Source organism: Podarcis melisellensis (genome assembly GCF_964234715.1).
Source record: "Podarcis melisellensis genome assembly, chromosome: 6".
NCBI classification, from domain to species: domain Eukaryota; kingdom Metazoa; phylum Chordata; class Lepidosauria; order Squamata; family Lacertidae; genus Podarcis; species Podarcis melisellensis.
Window position 1 is genome coordinate 68,257,467 of NC_138538.1, and position 18,963 is coordinate 68,276,429.

At 43.6% G+C, this 18,963-nt stretch overlaps 1 protein-coding gene across 4 annotated transcripts in view; it reads right to left on the minus strand.

The window, feature by feature from the left end:
* The window catches only part of TTLL7 (tubulin tyrosine ligase like 7), a 77,719-nt gene that overhangs the window by 21,301 nt on the left and 37,455 nt on the right, over positions 1–18,963 (minus strand). For 3 of the 4 annotated variants that reach the window (XM_081914153.1, XM_081914154.1, XM_081914156.1), the window contains 11 exons: positions 17,903–18,061; positions 15,898–16,114; positions 14,925–15,089; positions 14,291–14,449; positions 10,527–10,621; positions 8,142–8,289; positions 7,968–8,041; positions 5,369–5,504; positions 4,195–4,281; positions 2,175–2,364; positions 684–958 (listed from right to left, as the gene is read on the minus strand). In XM_081914153.1, coding sequence (XP_081770279.1) covers positions 684–958; positions 2,175–2,364; positions 4,195–4,281; positions 5,369–5,504; positions 7,968–8,041; positions 8,142–8,289; positions 10,527–10,621; positions 14,291–14,449; positions 14,925–15,089; positions 15,898–16,114; positions 17,903–18,061 — 1,705 coding nt within the window. The remainder of the gene's footprint in view (positions 1–683; positions 959–2,174; positions 2,365–4,194; positions 4,282–5,368; positions 5,505–7,967; positions 8,042–8,141; positions 8,290–10,526; positions 10,622–14,290; positions 14,450–14,924; positions 15,090–15,897; positions 16,115–17,902; positions 18,062–18,963) is intronic. The other variant, XM_081914155.1, reaches the window with a different exon arrangement.

Sequence of the window (18,963 nt, forward strand, 5' to 3'; positions counted from 1 at the left end):
ATCTGTAGAACACTGGGCTGTAAAACACATATAATGGTTGTTGGGAAGATTTGAACGGATAAATGTGTCTTCTCATTCTCCTATCAATAACAACAACAACATCTATATAATCATCATGATCTGTATTTGGTCATTTGGCTGTGCCTGAATTTCTGGCTTCCTTTGATTAAATTCTGTAATTTACTGTAGTAGCCTAAACAACATCATTTTTCAATGTTCTAATGCTGTACATATAAAAGTAGCAATTGAGAAGCAAGGTTAGTTGTAATCACCAGTGCTACAGAACAAATCTATGCTGATTTGGAATCAGGTCAACAGATTTTTCAAAATAAACCATAACCAACATCACTTGAAAAATATTTGGGAAAACATCACCAAAATAACATTCAGACACAATAAAATCCCACACCCATTATCCAAACCGTGGCTGTGTGAATTAACCAAATTCAGCATATCTGAGTAACACCTTTTGAGTTTCCAAAATGGATTGGATATATCTCATTTGGTGTGTATAATAGGATGCTTAAATAATCTTTAGTTAACAGTTATGAATCTTAAACTCGTTTGGGTTAAGTTACCTGTGAATTGCTGGTTGCAGAACTAGAAATTTTAGGCTTGGATAATAAGAGGACACCACACCAAATCCCAAACAATTCACCTCCAGGTGTGATTTGCTAACTTACCACAGGAGAATGTACAGTACCCAGGTTGGCAGTATGAGACATTTTGCCCGCAGATGAACCTCTGTTTAAAGAGTGTGACCTACTCACAGAAGACGGGCGAGAAAGCTGCACCAAATTCTTGGCTGAGAAAGGGCGGTTTTCGGCGCCTTGCATTTGCATAGACAAGACTGAAATGGAGCGAGGGCAGCTCACAGAACGCCTCATAGGACCTGACAACGGCGTGGGCGATACGTAAGAAGGGACTTTCTTAAGAGGCCGCTTCCAATGCATTCTGCCTGCAAAGAGATACAACGCAGTAAATGAAAAGCGAAACACCCCTTTTCCCCTTTCTCAAACCAATGTGTTTTTTGTGTGTTTTTTTAAACAGGGATTCCCAACCTCTTCACCTGTCCAGGACATTTCTGGGATCCCTCTTTTCCCTTACAGAGTCCCAGTTCTGCTTGGGTGCCTTGTCTACACACACTTCTCCTACTGACATGTGCCAGGCAAGAGCCAAGATGCGCTACACTGCTGAGGAAGAGCCAATCAGAGGCAGGTTCGCTCCCTTCCTGACATCCTTCCCCCTTCTTCTAATGCCCCAGTTCTTTGCCTCGGAAGGAAGCACTGAGCAGCGGGGATGGGTGAAGGAAAACTGAGAAGCCAAAGTTTCTGGTCCTTACACAAAGAATTTGTTATCGCCTCTAAAGTCCGAAATGGCTTAGGGCCAGAAGACTGCCTCTTCCAACCTCCCAATCAATCCCCAGCAATATAGTGATAATATATTGGTGAGGTCCTTCTCTGCATCCCACTGGCTTGTGAGATACAGGTGGCAGTGTTGTCCAACAGAGCCTTTTCTGCTGAGGCCCCCACAACATGGAAACTTCCTACCCTAGGAGGTTCACTTGGCCCTCTATTTACCAGTGTGCCACTGTAGACTCAAAACATTGTTACTTGAGAAAGCTTTTGGTGTGACTAGAGCTTGAATTTCTTTGTTTACTGTCTCTTTATCGTTCTGTTGCATTCTTTCTTTCTTTTTTTCCCTGCTGCCTTTTGGCTGTTTCATCATTGACTGTTAGATTGGTTTTTACTGATATGAGTCACCCCAAGCGTTTCCTTAGAAATGGAAAAAAGCAAAATAGGTTTTCTAACGAAAAGACACATACAGGCAGCAAAGAGAAAGACGTGACTTTTCGTGACACTGAAAGCAGGCAGAGCTGAAACTGTGAGACTCTCAAATTATAATGGGGCTGTACTCCATAGATATTTTGAGAAGCGCTAAAATGATTCAGGATGCATTTTTGTGTTATACACGTGGAAAGAGGTGGGGACACAGAAGAGATAGTTGAGTAAGGGGGTAGTTCAGAAGACCTCACATTCTCAGTATCTCAGATCCATAAATGGTCCCCAGTGGCTTTTTCAGATCCAGCAACCATGTGCACACATTTTGAAAAATAGTAATAATAATGCATGCTTTCTGCAAAACTTCATTAGCATTGTATTTATCTAACTTACTGGATCGTTCTATTAATTTCCTGTCTTCAACATCAAATGAGACATTCCTCTCTTTCTTTGCATTTTCATATTCTTTTTCGGGTTCCTCCTCCCATTCAGATAGATCACTGCTGCTTTCACAGCTACTGCCGCTGCTGTTGTTCTTGGTCTTTTTCAAGAACTGCGCACTCTCTGGCATGGAATACAAGGGCTGGAGAGAAAGATGGAGAGGGGGGAGGGAAAAAAATGTATTAACATTTCTCTCCCGCCCCCTTCACTGTAACCTACTTCAGTCTGGGGGGCTGGGAGCCTCTGTGACACTGCAAGGGACCGGGTCAGGCCCAATACATTTTGCTTGCTGCACTGGAGAAGCAAATGGTGCCCCCTCCCCCACCCAAGCGAAGGTGCATAATTTTGTCACCTGAGGCAGAAAATCTCGCAAGTGTGGCTTCCCTGCCAGTAAAAATACTTTGGTAACAAATAATGACACACAAATTCAGCTGCCTTAGACCACCACCTTTCTCTGCCTAACAATAGGGCCGGCCCCAATGGGATTGCAGCATGGAAAAGTAAATAATCTCCTATATGTGGGAACTGAATCTCTGTATCGTTCTCATATACACACACACTTTTACACACACACTGATTTGTTTTTAAAGTTTGGTAATAATTGAAAGATTCAATAAATAGACCCAAACAATACCAAGAGGGCTGGAAATCCCCCAAAACTGCCTGTCAGTGTAATATTGGTGAGAGAAAGTTAATACATGTCCACTAGAACTAGACCTCTTTTAGGAAAAGGGATTTCACATGCTTAGTTCTTTAAGCCACACTCATTCATATAATGTTTCCAATGTAGGTGCAACACAAGGTTTTATAAAGCAGGTTTGGAAATAAAATAAAACAAACCAGCCAGCCAGCACTGTGGGATAAAACCCTAAGCAATGAAAACAAGACTTGGTCCGGTAAGCCTCACTGTAATCCCATATGCACACGGGATGCTATATCCAGTCAGGGTCATTTATCTTTCAAAATATGAGAGAGAGAGAGAGACAAAACAGCCACAGGAACCACTGACAAGGTCGGATAATTGTCCTCCCTCCCTCCATAAAGCAGATGCAAAACAGAACATCAGCACAAACAATCCTCTGGAAATGTATCATTTGTTGCAAGAAGACTGCCCCACTGGCCTTCGCAGCCATGGCGGTTAATCTCTTTACCAGCTGAGCTGTTGGGTTTTTATTTGCCTGTATTTGGATGATTTCTAAGTGAAAAGTAGGTCACTCGAGATAAAAACGAGCAATTTATCTTTGCAGAGCTGTGCTGCACGTTCAGCTGAGGGTGGTGATGTACCCAGCTGTCCTTCAGAGAATCCTTAAGCCTCGGTCCTTAACCGGGTGCCCCAAAAGGGGTCACTGGGGGAGGCAAAATTAATGGGTGACTAAAAGCCCCAGCTTTACTACTGAGGCAAAACCTGCCCTAAAATGTCCTAGTTATTACTAGTAGCTGCCACCACCTACTGAATTAACAGAACTATATAGGACTCGGAGGCGAAACAGAGAGGAAGAGAATGCACTGGGGGGAAACGAGCCACAGCACTGTCAGCCTGGGAGTTTGTGTGTCTGTTATATATAATGTGCATGTGCCTTATTTGACATCACATTAACATGCAGTTTCTAAAAGAGATGCAATGCAAGGGAGTATATAAACAGATACAGCTGGCTTAGCATAAAAGTACTTCCTGTAAGAAAGTGAAAATGTGCCATCTAGAGGACATAAACGGCCAGTTCAGCGCAAAAATCAAAATAGGGAGGAAGGGAAAACGGAATAAACATTCTGCTTGCAATCCATGTAGTTTTGGGGTGTCTTTTGTTTTAGCAAAAGGGAAAGGGAAGTATTAGAGCCTTATTGCAATTCTTCTCCAAGGGCAGGGCACCCTCCTCTCAGTCTGTGGCATTAACCTTCTTGCCTGCAGCATGGCAGTGATATCCTGATTTTACCAGTCCCAAACTTCAGAGGTGTTTAGAATGCAGTGACATACCTTTGGGCCACGTGGCCGGACAGATTTGCCCATTAGCTTCTCATCATCCAGTTCACATTGTTCCAGAAGATCCAATATGTCTTCTTCCTAAAAAAGGGGGGGGGTTAAATCTCTGGATTAATATAAAAAGCCAGAGTGCACACAAAATTATGAACATGGCATCTTGCTTCTCATCAAGCAGAGGCTAGATTCCAAAAAGAAGGCATCATATATTACTGTAGGCTTGCTGGAGCCTAATTAGGTTGGTACAGCTAACACAGATGCCCAATTGATGCCCAAAGAATCTTCTCGCACACATGCCTTTCAAGGTGGTAAGCAGGAAATTATGCCAGTGGATGTACACTAGGAGCAGGAATGATGGCACAGGGATTCCAGCACAGCTTTTCATCTGAATGCTATCAAAAAGTTCTACATGGGATGAGGGTAAAACTGCAGATTTGCGGTTGCTTCAAAGGACCGCTGCCAAGTTTGGAGACCAGGATGTCGGGAGATGTTTCTTCCATCTCCCAAAACGTCTCCCTGAAGCTTTCAAAGACACATCATTACACAACCTCTCTCTTCTAGGAGCCATTTGAAAATGGACAGACACTCACAGAAAAGGCACATTGCTGGAGATAATGCTTAGCCAATGGAATGTCTAGTTTTGGCAGATGTGTTGGAACATCTGGATGAATGGAAACTATCTCAGAGACACTTCCTCTCACACACCGGCCTTGAACACTGTCAGTTCATTGCCATAAGCTGGAGGAATTGTGTGCTGGAGGGAACCCTACTGAAAAACTCTACCGTGCTTATGGGAAGGCTTGGCACCACACAACGTCATGAAACAAAAGAAGGGTGAAGAACCTCTGGCCATCCAGGTATTCATAGAATCATAGAATTGCAGAGTTGGGTCACCTGGTCCAACCCACTACAATGCAGAAATCTCAACACACAGTCCCCCATCCAATTTGAAACCATACCATTTGCTTAGCTTTGCAAATGTACCAGCTTAGCTTTGCAAATGTACCAGCTTTGCAAATGTACCAGCAGTTTTATTGCCGCACCACTGTTTGTCACATGACAACTCTTGCCATCCCTACTGGCCATTCTGCCTGAAACCGATGGGAGTTGAGGTCCAATAACATCACCCATCCCTGGAACAGAAATGCAAGTTGGGTGAATCAGTGGTCACCTTCATTCTTTTGAGGGGGTTGTTCATCTCTCGCTGAAGTGAAGCTGCTCTACCGGCAAGGAACGTCTGAAAGGCAGCGGCTAACAAGCCCTCATATTTTTCAAGTAGCAGCTTATCGTCAGGAGGGTAAATACGCCTACGGTTTAAACAGAAGGAGGAGAGGGGAAAGTATGAAGTGTAGCCACAATCCAACAAGGTCACCACACACTGCAAAGAAATGAACAGGAGTCATGTTAGAGTGGGAAAGTGAGCTTCCATTCATACCACGGAGATGTGCATATTAGTTTGATCCCAGAGGCTTATGCGCAAAACCTCCGGAGGTACGATTTGTTCAGTGTTTACCAGCAACGTGAAGCATACACTGGTGGGGACGGGGCACTAATTCTAGTCCAATTACTCTATGTGTGGTTTAACAGGGGTGTGGGTAGGTGTTGCGAGCTATAAAAAGCAAAGAAAAAAAACGGGACAGTGCTAGATCTTCTATGGATAAAGAGGAAGGTTTGAAACGTTGAATACTCACTGAACTGTCAACGTCAGGTATGCGCAAGGCATGAAACATTAACAAAATATTGCATTCATAATTCAGAAGTGTCAAGGCTGAGTTTAAGGGGCAGGGGGTGCTGCAAAAAGGAGTGGGAGATCCCATTGCTATCCTTGGAAAACAATAATCCGTCCTGAGCCATCTCTTTCTTTCTATAAGGCTGGGAGAAGGGAATGCCAGCCACCCTTCTTGCCTTGTCTAGCACCTGTGCTATACCATCCAATGGCCCAAGACTGCCATAGACAGCTGGGGAGGTCAGAGGAAGAGAACTCATCCAGACTTTGGGGGCTCTCTTAATTTGGGGGCAGGGGCTTGTTGTTGTTCACAAAACTCTCGAAAGAGCAATGGCCCCATATAAATAAATGTACAAAGGACTGCTGGAATCCTGTGGACCCACCGTTGAAGTGCCATGTCTACTGGACATTTCATTGCCCTAAATGAGCAGGGAGAGCACCCAAGGATGCTCAACACCTCCCTGTGGCTGTGCTTTTCAAGGCAAGATTGACCACGGGGCAAGTTTCAGCTTGGGGGCAGAACCCATGCTTGGGGACAGAAGGATGCAGGTTCAATCCCTGCCAAGTTTACTTAAAAGATCCAGGTAAGATGATAAAGAAGGTTATTTGGATGAAACCCTTAGATGATAAAAAAGATTCTTTGGGAGAAACCCTTGAGAGCGGCAGGCCAGTTGGAGTAAAAAAATAATGGGCTAGATGGATAAATATTCTGTCTTGGCGCAAGTCAACTTCCTATGTTCCTATGACTGGAAAGCTGCCTTTCAAAGATGGTTGTCCACCAATACCAATCTTCTGACTGTAAAAAGCTCCTGATAAGCTTTCCAGGCAACGTTGGGGTCTCTGGAATACAGTTTGAAACTGGACTGGGAAAGGCTCCTGCCTCTTCTGAGATTTATATATTCAATCCTAAGCATGACTGAGAATAAGCTCCATTAAAACACACCTTACTTCATCAGATGCACTTTCAATTAATAGCAAAGCATAACATTATCTGTCTCATTAAAAAAAAAAACAGTAATATTTTGCTTTCATAATTCAACCCTATTGTTCTGAGTTTGCAAAAGAAAAGAGAAGAGAAGAGAAGAGAAGAAAAGAAAAGAAAAGAAAAGAAAAGAAAAGAAAAGAAAAGAAAAGAAAAGAAAAGAAAAGAAAAGAAAAGAAAAGAAAAGAAATATATTCAGGGATGGAAATCACCAGAGCACCCAATGGATGTTTTCACTGTAGTGTCTGGAAATAAATAATTTTATATTTCACAGTTAATTAGAGGGGTAATCCGGAGTCTTATGTTTGTGTTAGTTAGTTAGTTAGTTAGTTAGTTAGTTAGTTAGTTAGTTAGTTATTGCAAGTATTTTTCTATCTACCTATCAAGTTCCTAACAAAATTTACGAAAAGACAATTTAAAAGAATCATAATGTAAATGCCAAAACAAAAGCAAACCTGACTGACATTATTTGCTGAGTATTATAAACTAACAATTCATTAAAACAATAACTTTTTCATCTCTAAGGCTGGGGGTGCAAGCTTCCTGAATTTAATAGTTTGCAAATATGGAACCAGTCATGGCAGCACATGGTTCCTTCCTCGCCCTCCTCTCTAACCCACAGCAAATTCCCCCATGCTACTTATTACTTTTGATCATAGCTTTAGAATAATACACACACTGTCAATAATTATGGTCGATAACCTCTCATCTTGACCAAGATTTAAAACCAGGGCAGGTGGGCAGAGAAAGAAATTCACTCTGGACAAAGGAAGGACAAGGAATGTCTGTCTCCAAGGACACTTCCTGATTCTGCCAAATCGCAATTTGCGGCGAAACAGCACTGCACCTGCCCTCTACACCAGATGTAAATCTTGCTGCTGGTGGTAAATATTTTTAAATTCAATAACTCGCAGCACTTCCTAGTCATATCCATGCCATCCCTTTCAGCCACTGACAGAAAAGCACCTTTGCACAAATGGGATTGAGACACCACGCTCACCTGCTACAAAGCAACGGTACCCAAGATTTATTCCTGATAGGAAACCCAGATGACATAGCTACCTGTAATTCCCCATGTGCCTGTTTTCATGCTCTTCTTTAGAGATCTGCTTGCGCACTTGTGCCAGTCTCTCCTTCTGAAAATCAAGAACATTTTAGAAATGATCAAACATGTTCCTTGAGGAAGGACACAAAACAGAGGCTTGCTTTTTCGTTTATTTGAGAAAAGCAATCTACCAGTTCCTCTCTCCTCCTTTCTAGGGAACGGCGCTGTTTCTCCCAGTCGGAAGACACCGGCGACAGCCTTTTCATGGAGCCTTGGCCATAAAGCCTCTTCTGAGCTTCTGCTTTCTGCTTGGCTAGGTTTTTTCTTTTATCGCTTGTCCTGAAACAGAAAAGCACAGCGATGAAAGAGAAGCAATATATCTAGTGTGGTGTAGTGGTTAAGAGCAGTAGACTCGTAATCTGGTGAACCGGGTTCGCATCCCCGCTTCTCCACATGCAGCTGCTGGGTGACCTTGGGCCAGTCAGACTTCTTTGAAGTCTCTCAGCCCCACTCACCTCACAGAGTGTTTGTTATGGGGGAGGAAGGGAAAGGATATTGTTAGCCGCTTTGAGATTCCTTAGGGTAGTGATAAAGCGGGATATCAAGTCCAAACTCTTCTTCTTCCATTAAAGAGGGGTGCCATCTGGTCTCACCTTCTCCTAGGCCTTTAAAACATTGGCGCATAGGAGCCACTGGGCAAAATAATTCATGGCATAGGGGCCTGTCGGTGAGTTTGCAGTGGCAACTCACCTGCTGAGAGGCAAGGGAAGTGTCTTCCCCTCCCCCCACCCGACATCCACAGTCACAGTCACCGTCAGGGATGGTTCAAGGTTTCAGAGGCCTCTGAGAAAGGTGCCCTCCATGAGCTCCCTCAGAGCAGGGAAAGCTCCTTTCCTCAACTCCCGTTGCCTGAGAATGAAGAGCGGAAGCATCGCAAGGAACTGACTGGCAGTGTGAGCAGCAGCTGCCTGCCCTCCCTTTCAATAGCAGCCACTCTTTGCTGCTTGCTTGCCCACTCTAATAAATAATAATAATAATAATAATAATAATAATTGTGTTATGTATTCAGTGGTCTGTGTTTGCCTGACCTTGAGTCTGGACTAAGGATTCTGAGCTCCTGTGTTCTGATTTGATACATGATATCCAATCGCAGAACATTTCAAGATTTGGGCCTCTGCCATTGGCCCTTAAACTCTGAGTCATGATTAGCAGCTTGGAAGTTTAGACTGCCAATCACGTTGGGAGTGGGAGTGGCCCAGGCCTTCAGAAATATATATAAGCAGTTGCCGTGTCCCTGTTGTTCAGTTATGTAGTTCAATAAAGGTCCTTGCTGTTATCACTGTGTCTTGCCTTGTGGAAACCCACCTACACTTCAATTTGTACCCTACCCATCTGGCTGGGTTGCCCCAGCCACTCTGAGCAGCTTCCAAAGAAATATAAAAGGATAATAAAACATCAAACATTAAAAACTTCCCTATACTGGGCTGCCTTCAGATGTCTTCAAAAAGGTGCACAGTTATCTCCTTAACATCTGATAGAAGGGCGCTCCACAGGGTGGGTTACACTACTGAGAAGGCCCTCTGTCTGGTTCCCTATAACTTCACTTCTTACGGAGAGGGAACCACCAGAAGGCTCTCAGTGCTGGACCTCCGTGTCCGGACCAAACAGTGGGGGGTGGAGACGCTCCTTCAAGTATACAGGGTCAAGGCTGTTTAGGGCTTTAAAGGTCAGCACCAACACTTTGAATTGTCGGCCACATGTTCTGGTGTTCCCAAGAGCTCAGATACATACTGGAAATACATCAGCAGGAGACCAGCCTTGCTTTCCTGAAGCACAGCTCTTTCCACTGCCAACGGATTGCTGGGACAGCCAGAAAAGGCAAGCCGCCATCCAAGAAAGTGGGAAGGACACTGAGGATCAGCTGCAGGCCAGGAGAATGCAGGGCAGGGGGGGGGAGCAATGGCGTTTATCTACATGCCCTTGGGGACGAACAGGCAAGCAGCCAGCAGCAGAGGCAGGAATAGAAGCTGCCACTTCAGCCCATCTCCTCTGTGAACGGCAGTTCAGGAAAAGGCGGAGGAAGGTATTCAGGGCCAGGTACAGGGGAAGGGGGGGGACGCAATTCATCAAAAGTCTGTAGTACTGTGTACTACAAGGAAGCAGAATTTGGGAGATAAGGGTGTGCTCCCTTTGATGACAGGAAAAGAGCAAGGCTTTTCCTTTACCATCTTTATGGTCACTATATACCCATCTTTACTCCCTCTCATGACTTAACTTAGCCCCAACATGAGATCTTCCTCCTACTGTGGGTAGCAAATTTAAATCAGAGTGCTGTCTGAAGAAGTTGCCTGGGCCTTCTACAGCTCCCACATCAAACAAAAGATTTAACTAACATATCTTCTGATGAGAGAATGATGTTAAATTTGGCTCAGAAGAATTTAACATAAAACACAAGTTTCCTATGAAGCATTTACAATGACTTTGGTACATCATGATGTAAATGTATCTCTATTCCCTCCCCCCTCCAAAAAAAAAAACAACTAACGAAAAGAACAACAGGGGAAATGTAATTTTACCTTATATTGAGCAGCTTTAATGCATTCAGCAGGACACCTTTTTTCACATCATAGTCTATTTTTTGGTCAGTACCAAAGCTCGGGGCTCGGTTAATCTGAAAAAATTATAGAGGACAGAACATCTCCAGGAATGTCTTAATCCACAAAATATCCATGAGGTATGCTCTCACACAGGGGACACGGGTGGCGCTGTGAGTAAAACCTCAGTGCCTAGGACTTGCCAATCGTATGGTCGGCAGTTCGAATCCCTGCTGCGGGGTGAGCTCCTGTCTTTCGGTCCCAGCTCCTGCCCACCTAGCAGTTCGAAAGTACGCCTAAGTGCAAGTAGATAAATAGGTACCGCTTTATAGCAGGAAGGTAAACGCCGTTTCCGTGTGCTGCGCTGGTGCTGGCTCGCCAGAGCAGCTTCGTCACGCTGGCCACGTGACCCGGAAGTGTCTCCGGACAGCGCTGGCCCACGGCCTCTTAAGTGAGATGGGCGCACAACCCTAGAGTCGGACACGACTGGCCTGTATGGGCAGGGGTACCTTTACCTTTACCTATGCTCTCACACAGACATAACACCCAGTTTTCAAATGCCAAACACCCACACTCTCAAGCATTATTTCAAACTATTTGGCAATAATTGGGGGGTGCATGCATGCAGACCCCAACATCCCCACCCCACCCCCCGCAGCTTCACTCCCAAGGTCTGAATGGGGATTCTTCATGTGTTCACCAAAAACACACTTTGAATCATCCCCATGAGTGCAAACACTGACGAATCAGATTTCTTGATTATTGAGGGTTCTTAGCCCATGAATAATGCCTTCCTGCTCAACTTGGGAAATTCACAGTTTTAGCATCACTGCGAAGAGGGCCCTCTCTCTTGTGTCTGTCCACCCAGGGACACAAGGGCATCTGAAGATTATCTGGGTAGTTTGGATAGATCTGAACTGTGTCATTCAAACTGTCCGGAAGATTGAAGTCAAAAGGGACACATTCAGTTTTTTGGCTTTTTTGTGTGGAAAACAGTAAAAAAAAAAGGTAAAGGACCCCAGATGGTTAAGTTCAGTCAAAGGCAACTATGGGGTTGCGGTGCTCATCTCGCTTTCAGGCTGAGGGAGCCGGCATTTGTCCACAGACAGCTTTCCGGGTCATGTGGCCAGCATGACTAAACCACTTCTGGGGCAACAGAACACCTTGACAGAAACCAGAGAGCACGGAAATGCCATTTACCTTCCCGCCGCAGCTGCATCTATTTATCTACTTGCACTGGTGTGCTTTTGAACTGCTAAGCAGGAGCTGGGACAGAGCAACAGGAGCTCACCCTGTAACAGATTCAAACTGCCGACCTTCTGATCAGCAACCCCAAGAGGCTCAGTAGTTTGGACCACAGCACCACCCGCGTGGAAACCAGTGCATATGATGTAATATTAGGACTGTAGGTTTAACTCTTCCAGCTTCAGTTAACAGTGTGGCAGCTGCATTCCAGAGCAAAAGAAGCTTTCAAACCTGTGTAGGGCATGTTAACAATCCCACTGGGACAAGACTATCACATACATTATAAGCTCTTCGAAGAAAGGACGTGTGAATGGTGGACGTAGATGAGCACTCCTAGTCACTGCTTCCACCTGTCCATCTAGGATCAAGGCTGTATTTAGAATCTGCTTCCAACCTGCCATGTTCATCATCCAGTTTTCAGCTGCACACTCTTCCTTCTCTTGCCCTTACCCTCCTCTGTCTTCTTCCTCTATGGACTTGCCATTTTGCAAATCCTCGACTTTTGCATATCCTCCTTTGACAGCACACCATATCATTCTCTTCAATCTAGTCCTGTATGAGCCAGCTAGGACAATTTCTTGTGTTGACAATGGTGTTCTCTCTCCCACTTACAAACGAAAGACGTCATGCAACCACTGCTCTCGCAAGGAAGCTCTAGACAGCTTAAACTGGAGGACCGGTTCGTTGATTTCATGTAGGACATTTCTGTCCCACTCTTATGTACTACACAGTGTTCGCATGAAACATTGCGGCCGATCAAAAATACAAAAATAAAAATAAATCAATGCTTGAACCAAAGTTCAGTTCAGAAACAACGGGGAATCTGAAGAGGCATGTTGAAATGCGTTCAACACATAAACAAAAGGACTGTGTCTCTGAAGAAATGCAGCTATTGATGTATTAGGCTCTGTATATATTAACAGCTTTAAACTAGGTTTTCTCATTTCAGATCAAAGGTGGTTTTGGGGTAAATGCATCAAAACACAGTATTTCATAAGAAACTACAGGATAGGCATGGATGGTGACCAATGTGTGAAAACTGCTTCCCAAGCCAGTGGTTAATAAAATTAGTTAATAGAAATGAACTAGCTAATAAAATGAATGTTCCAAATGAGACACTATTGCTCTGCTTGCAGGATAATCTTCCATGTTTCTTCCACTAGATGGTGCAAGCACTTCCATCTTTAAAACAAGACACAAGGCCAGGACAAACAGGGAGCAAATATTTGACTTGTCTACACTTGCTCCCTCTGAAAGTGGGGGATGTTTTGTGAAAAGGGAGTTCCCGAGCATTGATAAAACCCATTCATATTTTAAATCACCACCTCTCTTCCAGGAAGGCCTTCTATGGTTAGTTCTACTGGGTATATGCTGGCTTTGAGACACGGCCAGCCTTTTGAGAATGTCAGAAGATCCACCAAGTCCAGCATCCAAACAGATGAGAACAACCCTCTGCACTCTTCTCCTGTTCTCTGCTCCCAGCAAATAAAATGCAGGGCTGCCAAAATCCATCAATTATGATCTGGGTTAGCTTTGCTCAATGACCTGGCTGTTTTCGCACACAGTTCAGAGATTTCGCATTGCATCCTTTTCGTAACACTTACAAACTGTTAAGAATGTCTGGTCTCTAATGGAGCAGACCAACAGCCATCTATTTTACTTTATTTCTGGTAATTTTTATTACATTTGTCTGTTAAAATATCAATGACTTCCCTTCTTCTCTTTCCATGGTTCATTTTGCATATCATAAATCCCTGCAGATTTTACATAAACTAAACCATTCAGCATTCCATCAAATCTTATTTACACTGCTGAATTGATCTTAATGCTGCCAACATTTTCAAGTGTACACAATTTCCCCCCATATATTCAATAAGCGTTTTCCAATCTTCTCTAAACATATGTTCTCTTAGTTCTCTTATTCTATATGTTAAGTCTGCAAGCAGCGCATATTCCATCAGCTGAAGTTGCCATTCTTCTTGAGTTGGGACCTTGCTCGGTTTTCCATTTTTGGGCTAACGAAACATGGGCCGCAGTAGTGGCGTACATAAACAACCTTTTTTGACACCTGGGAATTTCCGTCTGAATTATCACCCAACAAAAAGGACTCTGGTGTGTATTTTTTTAAACATACTTTTAAACATTTTTTTCCCAATTCATTGTGGATTATTTCCCAATACTCTTTACCATTTTACAGGTCCACCACATATGAAAGAACGTTCCCTCAACCTCATTGCATCTTCAGGCCAATGGTCCATCTAGTCCAGCACAACGATCTCACTGTGGCCAACCAAAGCAAGACCTGAGTGCAGCAGAGCTTTCTCCAAATGTGATTGATTCCTAGCAACTGGTGTTCTACAGTGGAGGTAGAACATAGCCATCATGGCTAGTGGCTGATGATAGTCTTCTCCTCCAGGTCTAGCCCTCTTTTAAAGACCTCCAAATGGGCTTTAAGTATCAAGCCCTTGTCTTGTTATTGTTACTATTTTAAAGCAGCTTACCTCTAGGAGCCATGGCTTGAGTTTTCTGTCCAGCAGGATATCAAACCCCAGAACTTCAAAGCAAACACTGTCACTTCCTGGAGACTGTCCTGGCCTACACATACGGTAAGCGTGAAGGACATGGGGCTCTGCTACTATGAGTGTCTTCACCACTAGTTCCTGGGGGATTGTGCAGAGAAGAGAGATATGGGGGAAGCAGCATCGTTATTTATCTAGGTGTTATTTTGTTTTGTTTCATTTCAGATCACCAAAAGGCATTAAGCAACACACATTCAAATACAAGAGACAAGACTGTGCAAAATTAAGGAATCTAATCAACAGCTGGTTTCACTCTAAATCACAAGGGCACATAAACAAACTGAATTTTGTTTAATGCGTTTGTCACTCGGCTGAAACAATCTGATTCTTGTGTCAATTTCCCAGCCTCAAGCCTTGAAAGAAGGCTTTGTATGAAACATCATCGGGTTTGCACTCTGCCAAATAATTTAGCTATATAAAAATGTGCATCCAAAGAAGAACCTGCAATGAGTCAAAAACCAGATTGCGTCCCAGTCCAAGTCAAGAAGTGAGGAGCACTCGTAATAGGCCAACATAAACATTGAAAACAGCTATTGCATTATTAGTTTTCTCTTACTGAAATATCATTCCAGAATTTGGAAACGTCAAGGTGATTTGTTTGCAGAAACTCAGTAAACCACTTTATAGAGCGCTTACTGCCTTTATCTTCTGTTTCGTCCCGCTCAAAACGCTCATTGTGCTTATTCACAGAGTAGTTGGTCAGGTGCATAAACAGCTGGCTCTAAAAGGAAGGGAAGATAGGAAAGGGTCGCTACTGAGCTACAGGTACAAAGACAGTTCACGGACATTAACATGACATTAATCTATTGGGATTGCAACAAGAAAATGAGGCAAGGCCTTTCCACTGCAACATGCAAGTATGTAGCTTAACTGTCCTTTTCAAGGCACAATTTGTATTTTCTGTATCGTTGCAACTATCCCAAGGCCAGAGAGATGTCAACAACATAGGATTCTCTTGTGCTGGAGTTTCCAGGGCAGCGGGAACATCTGGAAATTCTTCCAAGGACAAGTGTCTCTTCCAGTTTGATATTCTCTCTCTGAATTTACAGCCACGAGGGTGAAAAGTTAGAGCTGAAGGTCATGACACACTCGTGTTGTCCACAGACTGGAAAAAGGCTTGAAGGGGGGAATCTGTTCTACTTGCATGGTTCCAAGTCACAATAGAGATTACACATTCAGAGAAAGTTCCCCACCTCCCATTTCAGACCTTCCCAGTACATAGATGGTTAGGAGGTTAGCAGGGATGGTTAGGGGGTGGAGTCCGCAGGCATAGCCTTGTTTCCACACACAACAAAATGTTAAACGTGTGATCCTGAAGGGAGACGTGAACAGCGTTTTCCGAGTCTGTATCTTATTAGCTAGCTGATGTGCATCACAGGCTCCAACACAAGGTGGCCCGGGTGAACAAGGACTAACTAAATTGTGCACTGTTTTTTTGCTCAAAATGTCATTTCCTTTTCCTCTTCTGGCACCTAAACTATTTTGTGCTGCACTCAGAAGTGTTTCATTTGATCCTAACAACCACTTACCAGATTTGAATCGTTGGGGGGATGATACAACTCTGTGCCCATCCTCACTAGCCCGTCATGATATAAAAATATTTTTAAGGGATCACAGGAAGTCACCAGAATGTACACTCTGAGATCAAATTTGTAGCCTTCAATAAGAAAGGGCTTGTCAAGATATTCCTGGACTATGAGGTGTTCCTGAGAATGCAGCTTCTCTGCATTTCTTGTGAGGGAGATCCTGGTTAAAAGGCACAAAGATAAGTTTTAAACACAGAAAGTTAAGTAAACCCTCAGAAATACAATTACAGCTCTGACAGATCATTTGACGCCATCAGTTCAGAAGCTGAGGTTTGTAACTTGCTTTAACAAGACATCAACTTGGTGCTCTCCAGATGCTGTAGTCCGGTAATGTCTAGAGGGCACTAAGCTAGCAAAGAGTGCCTAAGGCCATACACAACTAACAACAACAACTTATTTATATGCTGCCCATCTGACTGGGTTACCCCAGCCACTCTGGGCTGCTTCCAACAAATTAAAACACAATACGACAAACAGAAAACTTCCCTATACAGGGCTGCCTTCAGGTGTCTTCTAAAAGTCAGATAGTTCTTTATCTCCTTGACATCTGATGGGAGGGAGTTCAACATGGCGGGTGCCATTATCGAGAAGGCCCTCAACCTGGTTCCCTGTAACCTCACTTCTCTCAGTGAGAGATGCTCCTTCAGGTATACAGGGCCAAAGCCACTTAGGGATTTAAAGGTCAGCACTAACACTTTGAATTGTCGGCCACATGTTCTGGTGTTCCCAAGAGCTAGGATAAATCCCCTTGCTTTTGAAGCCTGGTTTTACACTAAAGCAATGCAAAATGATCTCCAACACATTTGGGACCAAGGGTGCTATGGTGATCCCTTCATGTGTGGCTTTATTGTCACCACTGGAGATTGTGCTCATTGACTGCAGTAAAATCAACAAGTTAAGGAATTAAATCAGCTTTTTAAGTCATAAGGTTCGCCAGAGAGCTGCTTTGTTATGAGTGCCATCAATTACGTTTCTATGGCCTCTCACATAAAAAGGTAAAGGTAAAGGGACCCCTGACCATTAGGTCCAGTTGTGACCGACTCTGGGGTTGCGGCACTCATCTCGCTTTATTGGCCAAGGGAGCTGGTGTACAGCTTCCGGGTCATGTGGCCAGCATGACTAAGCCGCTTCTGGCGAACCAGAGCAGCGCACAGAATCGCCGTTTACCTTCCCGCTGGAGCGGTACCTATTTATCTACTTACACTTTCATGTGCTTTTGAACTGCTAGGTTGGCAGGAGCTGGGACCGAGCAACGGGAGCTCACCCCGTCACGGGGATTCGAACCGCGAACCTTCTGATCGGCAAGTCCTGGGCTCTGTGGTTTAACCCACAGCGCCACCCGCGTCCCTTTGGCCTCTTACATATTTACCTTTAAAAAAATCCTACCCTGGAAAATGGTTGAAGCTTTATTTAAAAGAAACCATGCTGTAAACAAGCATGAATTATTTCGCCCTATTACACCATTTCATGCTAAAAAATGACTAAAAATCATTTATTGCTGCTAAGCCTGGGCAAACAACTTTAACTATGTTGGGTATTCTTGTAAGATAAAGAATTGACCTGAGCTGCGTATTTGTCATATTCGAAAAGAGAAAAAGAAAAAGCAATGAAAAAAAGCAAATGAAAACGAATGTGTGTCACCGTTTTTACTACTGTATGAAAAATCTGATTTACATCATTGTTGTTATTTCTAAATCCATGGGTCATATTTACAAAGAACAATATAATCTATATTCAGTGCAATTCACAGTAACAGTAACAGCAGGTGACACACAAGATTGAAGAACCTGTAAGCAGCCTTCCCATGAGCCCCAGCCTCTACCTCCCATCAGCCCCAGCCAAGGCATCCAATGATCATGGACAATGGGAGTTGTAGTCCAGCAACATCCGGCAGGCATCAGGTTGGAGGAGGCTGACTTAAAGAAGCATCTTTAAACCCTGCACATACCCATGCCCCATTGCACCGTTAGCTGGTTTGACGATGAATGTTTTCTGTCTACGTTTTCTCTTGAGTTCTTTTACATAATTCTGGAATTGTGTGTACTCTGCTGGGAAGATCCACGTCCGAGGAATAAAGCTGTACTCCTGAGGCTGAGATTTGATCATTCTGGGGGAAAGAAGAAGAATTGCCAAAATGGCAAAACTTACCGGAACAATAAGAAACCAAGAAAGAAAGAAATTTTTATTAAAGAATGGGGGGGAAATCTGTGGAACACTGAACAAGTTTTTGTAAACATGCAAGTTCGTTAGCAGGATTAACGTAAAAACAAGCAGTTAGATGCAGTGCTTTTTTCTATTAAACAAATGTTTATGGGTGCTCTCATTTTCCTACTCCTATTGAAATACTGCCCCTCAGTGAGGCCAAACTTAGATTCACAAAATGTTTAGGGGTATGTGTACCCCTGCGTACCCCCCCCCCCGAAAAAACGCACTGGTTAAATGTAATGCTAAAGATAAATCAAGGAGTAGGTAATAAACAGAACAATGCAGGAAATGCAGTGTTAAAAAATTATTACTATAAGAAACTGCAAAAGGGGTGGAAGAAAGTCAAGGCGTATGTGTTTGTTGGGAAATTATCAGATCTGTATGTCTGTAAAACTTTTAAATAAAAAAAAATAGAAGAAGAAGAGGAAGAAGAAAGAAAGAAAGAAAGAAAGAAAGAAAGAAAGAAAGAAAGAAAGAAAGAAAGAAAGAAAGAAAGAAAGGAGAGTTTTCATATTTTGTGGCTTAAGCCTGCTATGTTTCAGTATCAGATACTAACAGACTGGGCCTCCAACTGTTCCACTAGAGCAAATGGGTTGTATTTAACACAGTCTGCGTGAGAGTGAAATGGACTTCTGCTTGCACAATAGCCTTGACTTACCTCTCCTCCCCACAGCGCCCTCAAAATCTGCTCTAGAGAATTAGGAACCTTCCAGAGCAGATTCTGGGAGGTGAACAGGCTGCAGGGGAGTGAGGAGGAAGAGGAAGTCCCATTGTATGAGAGGAGATCGCTTACACAACATCGTA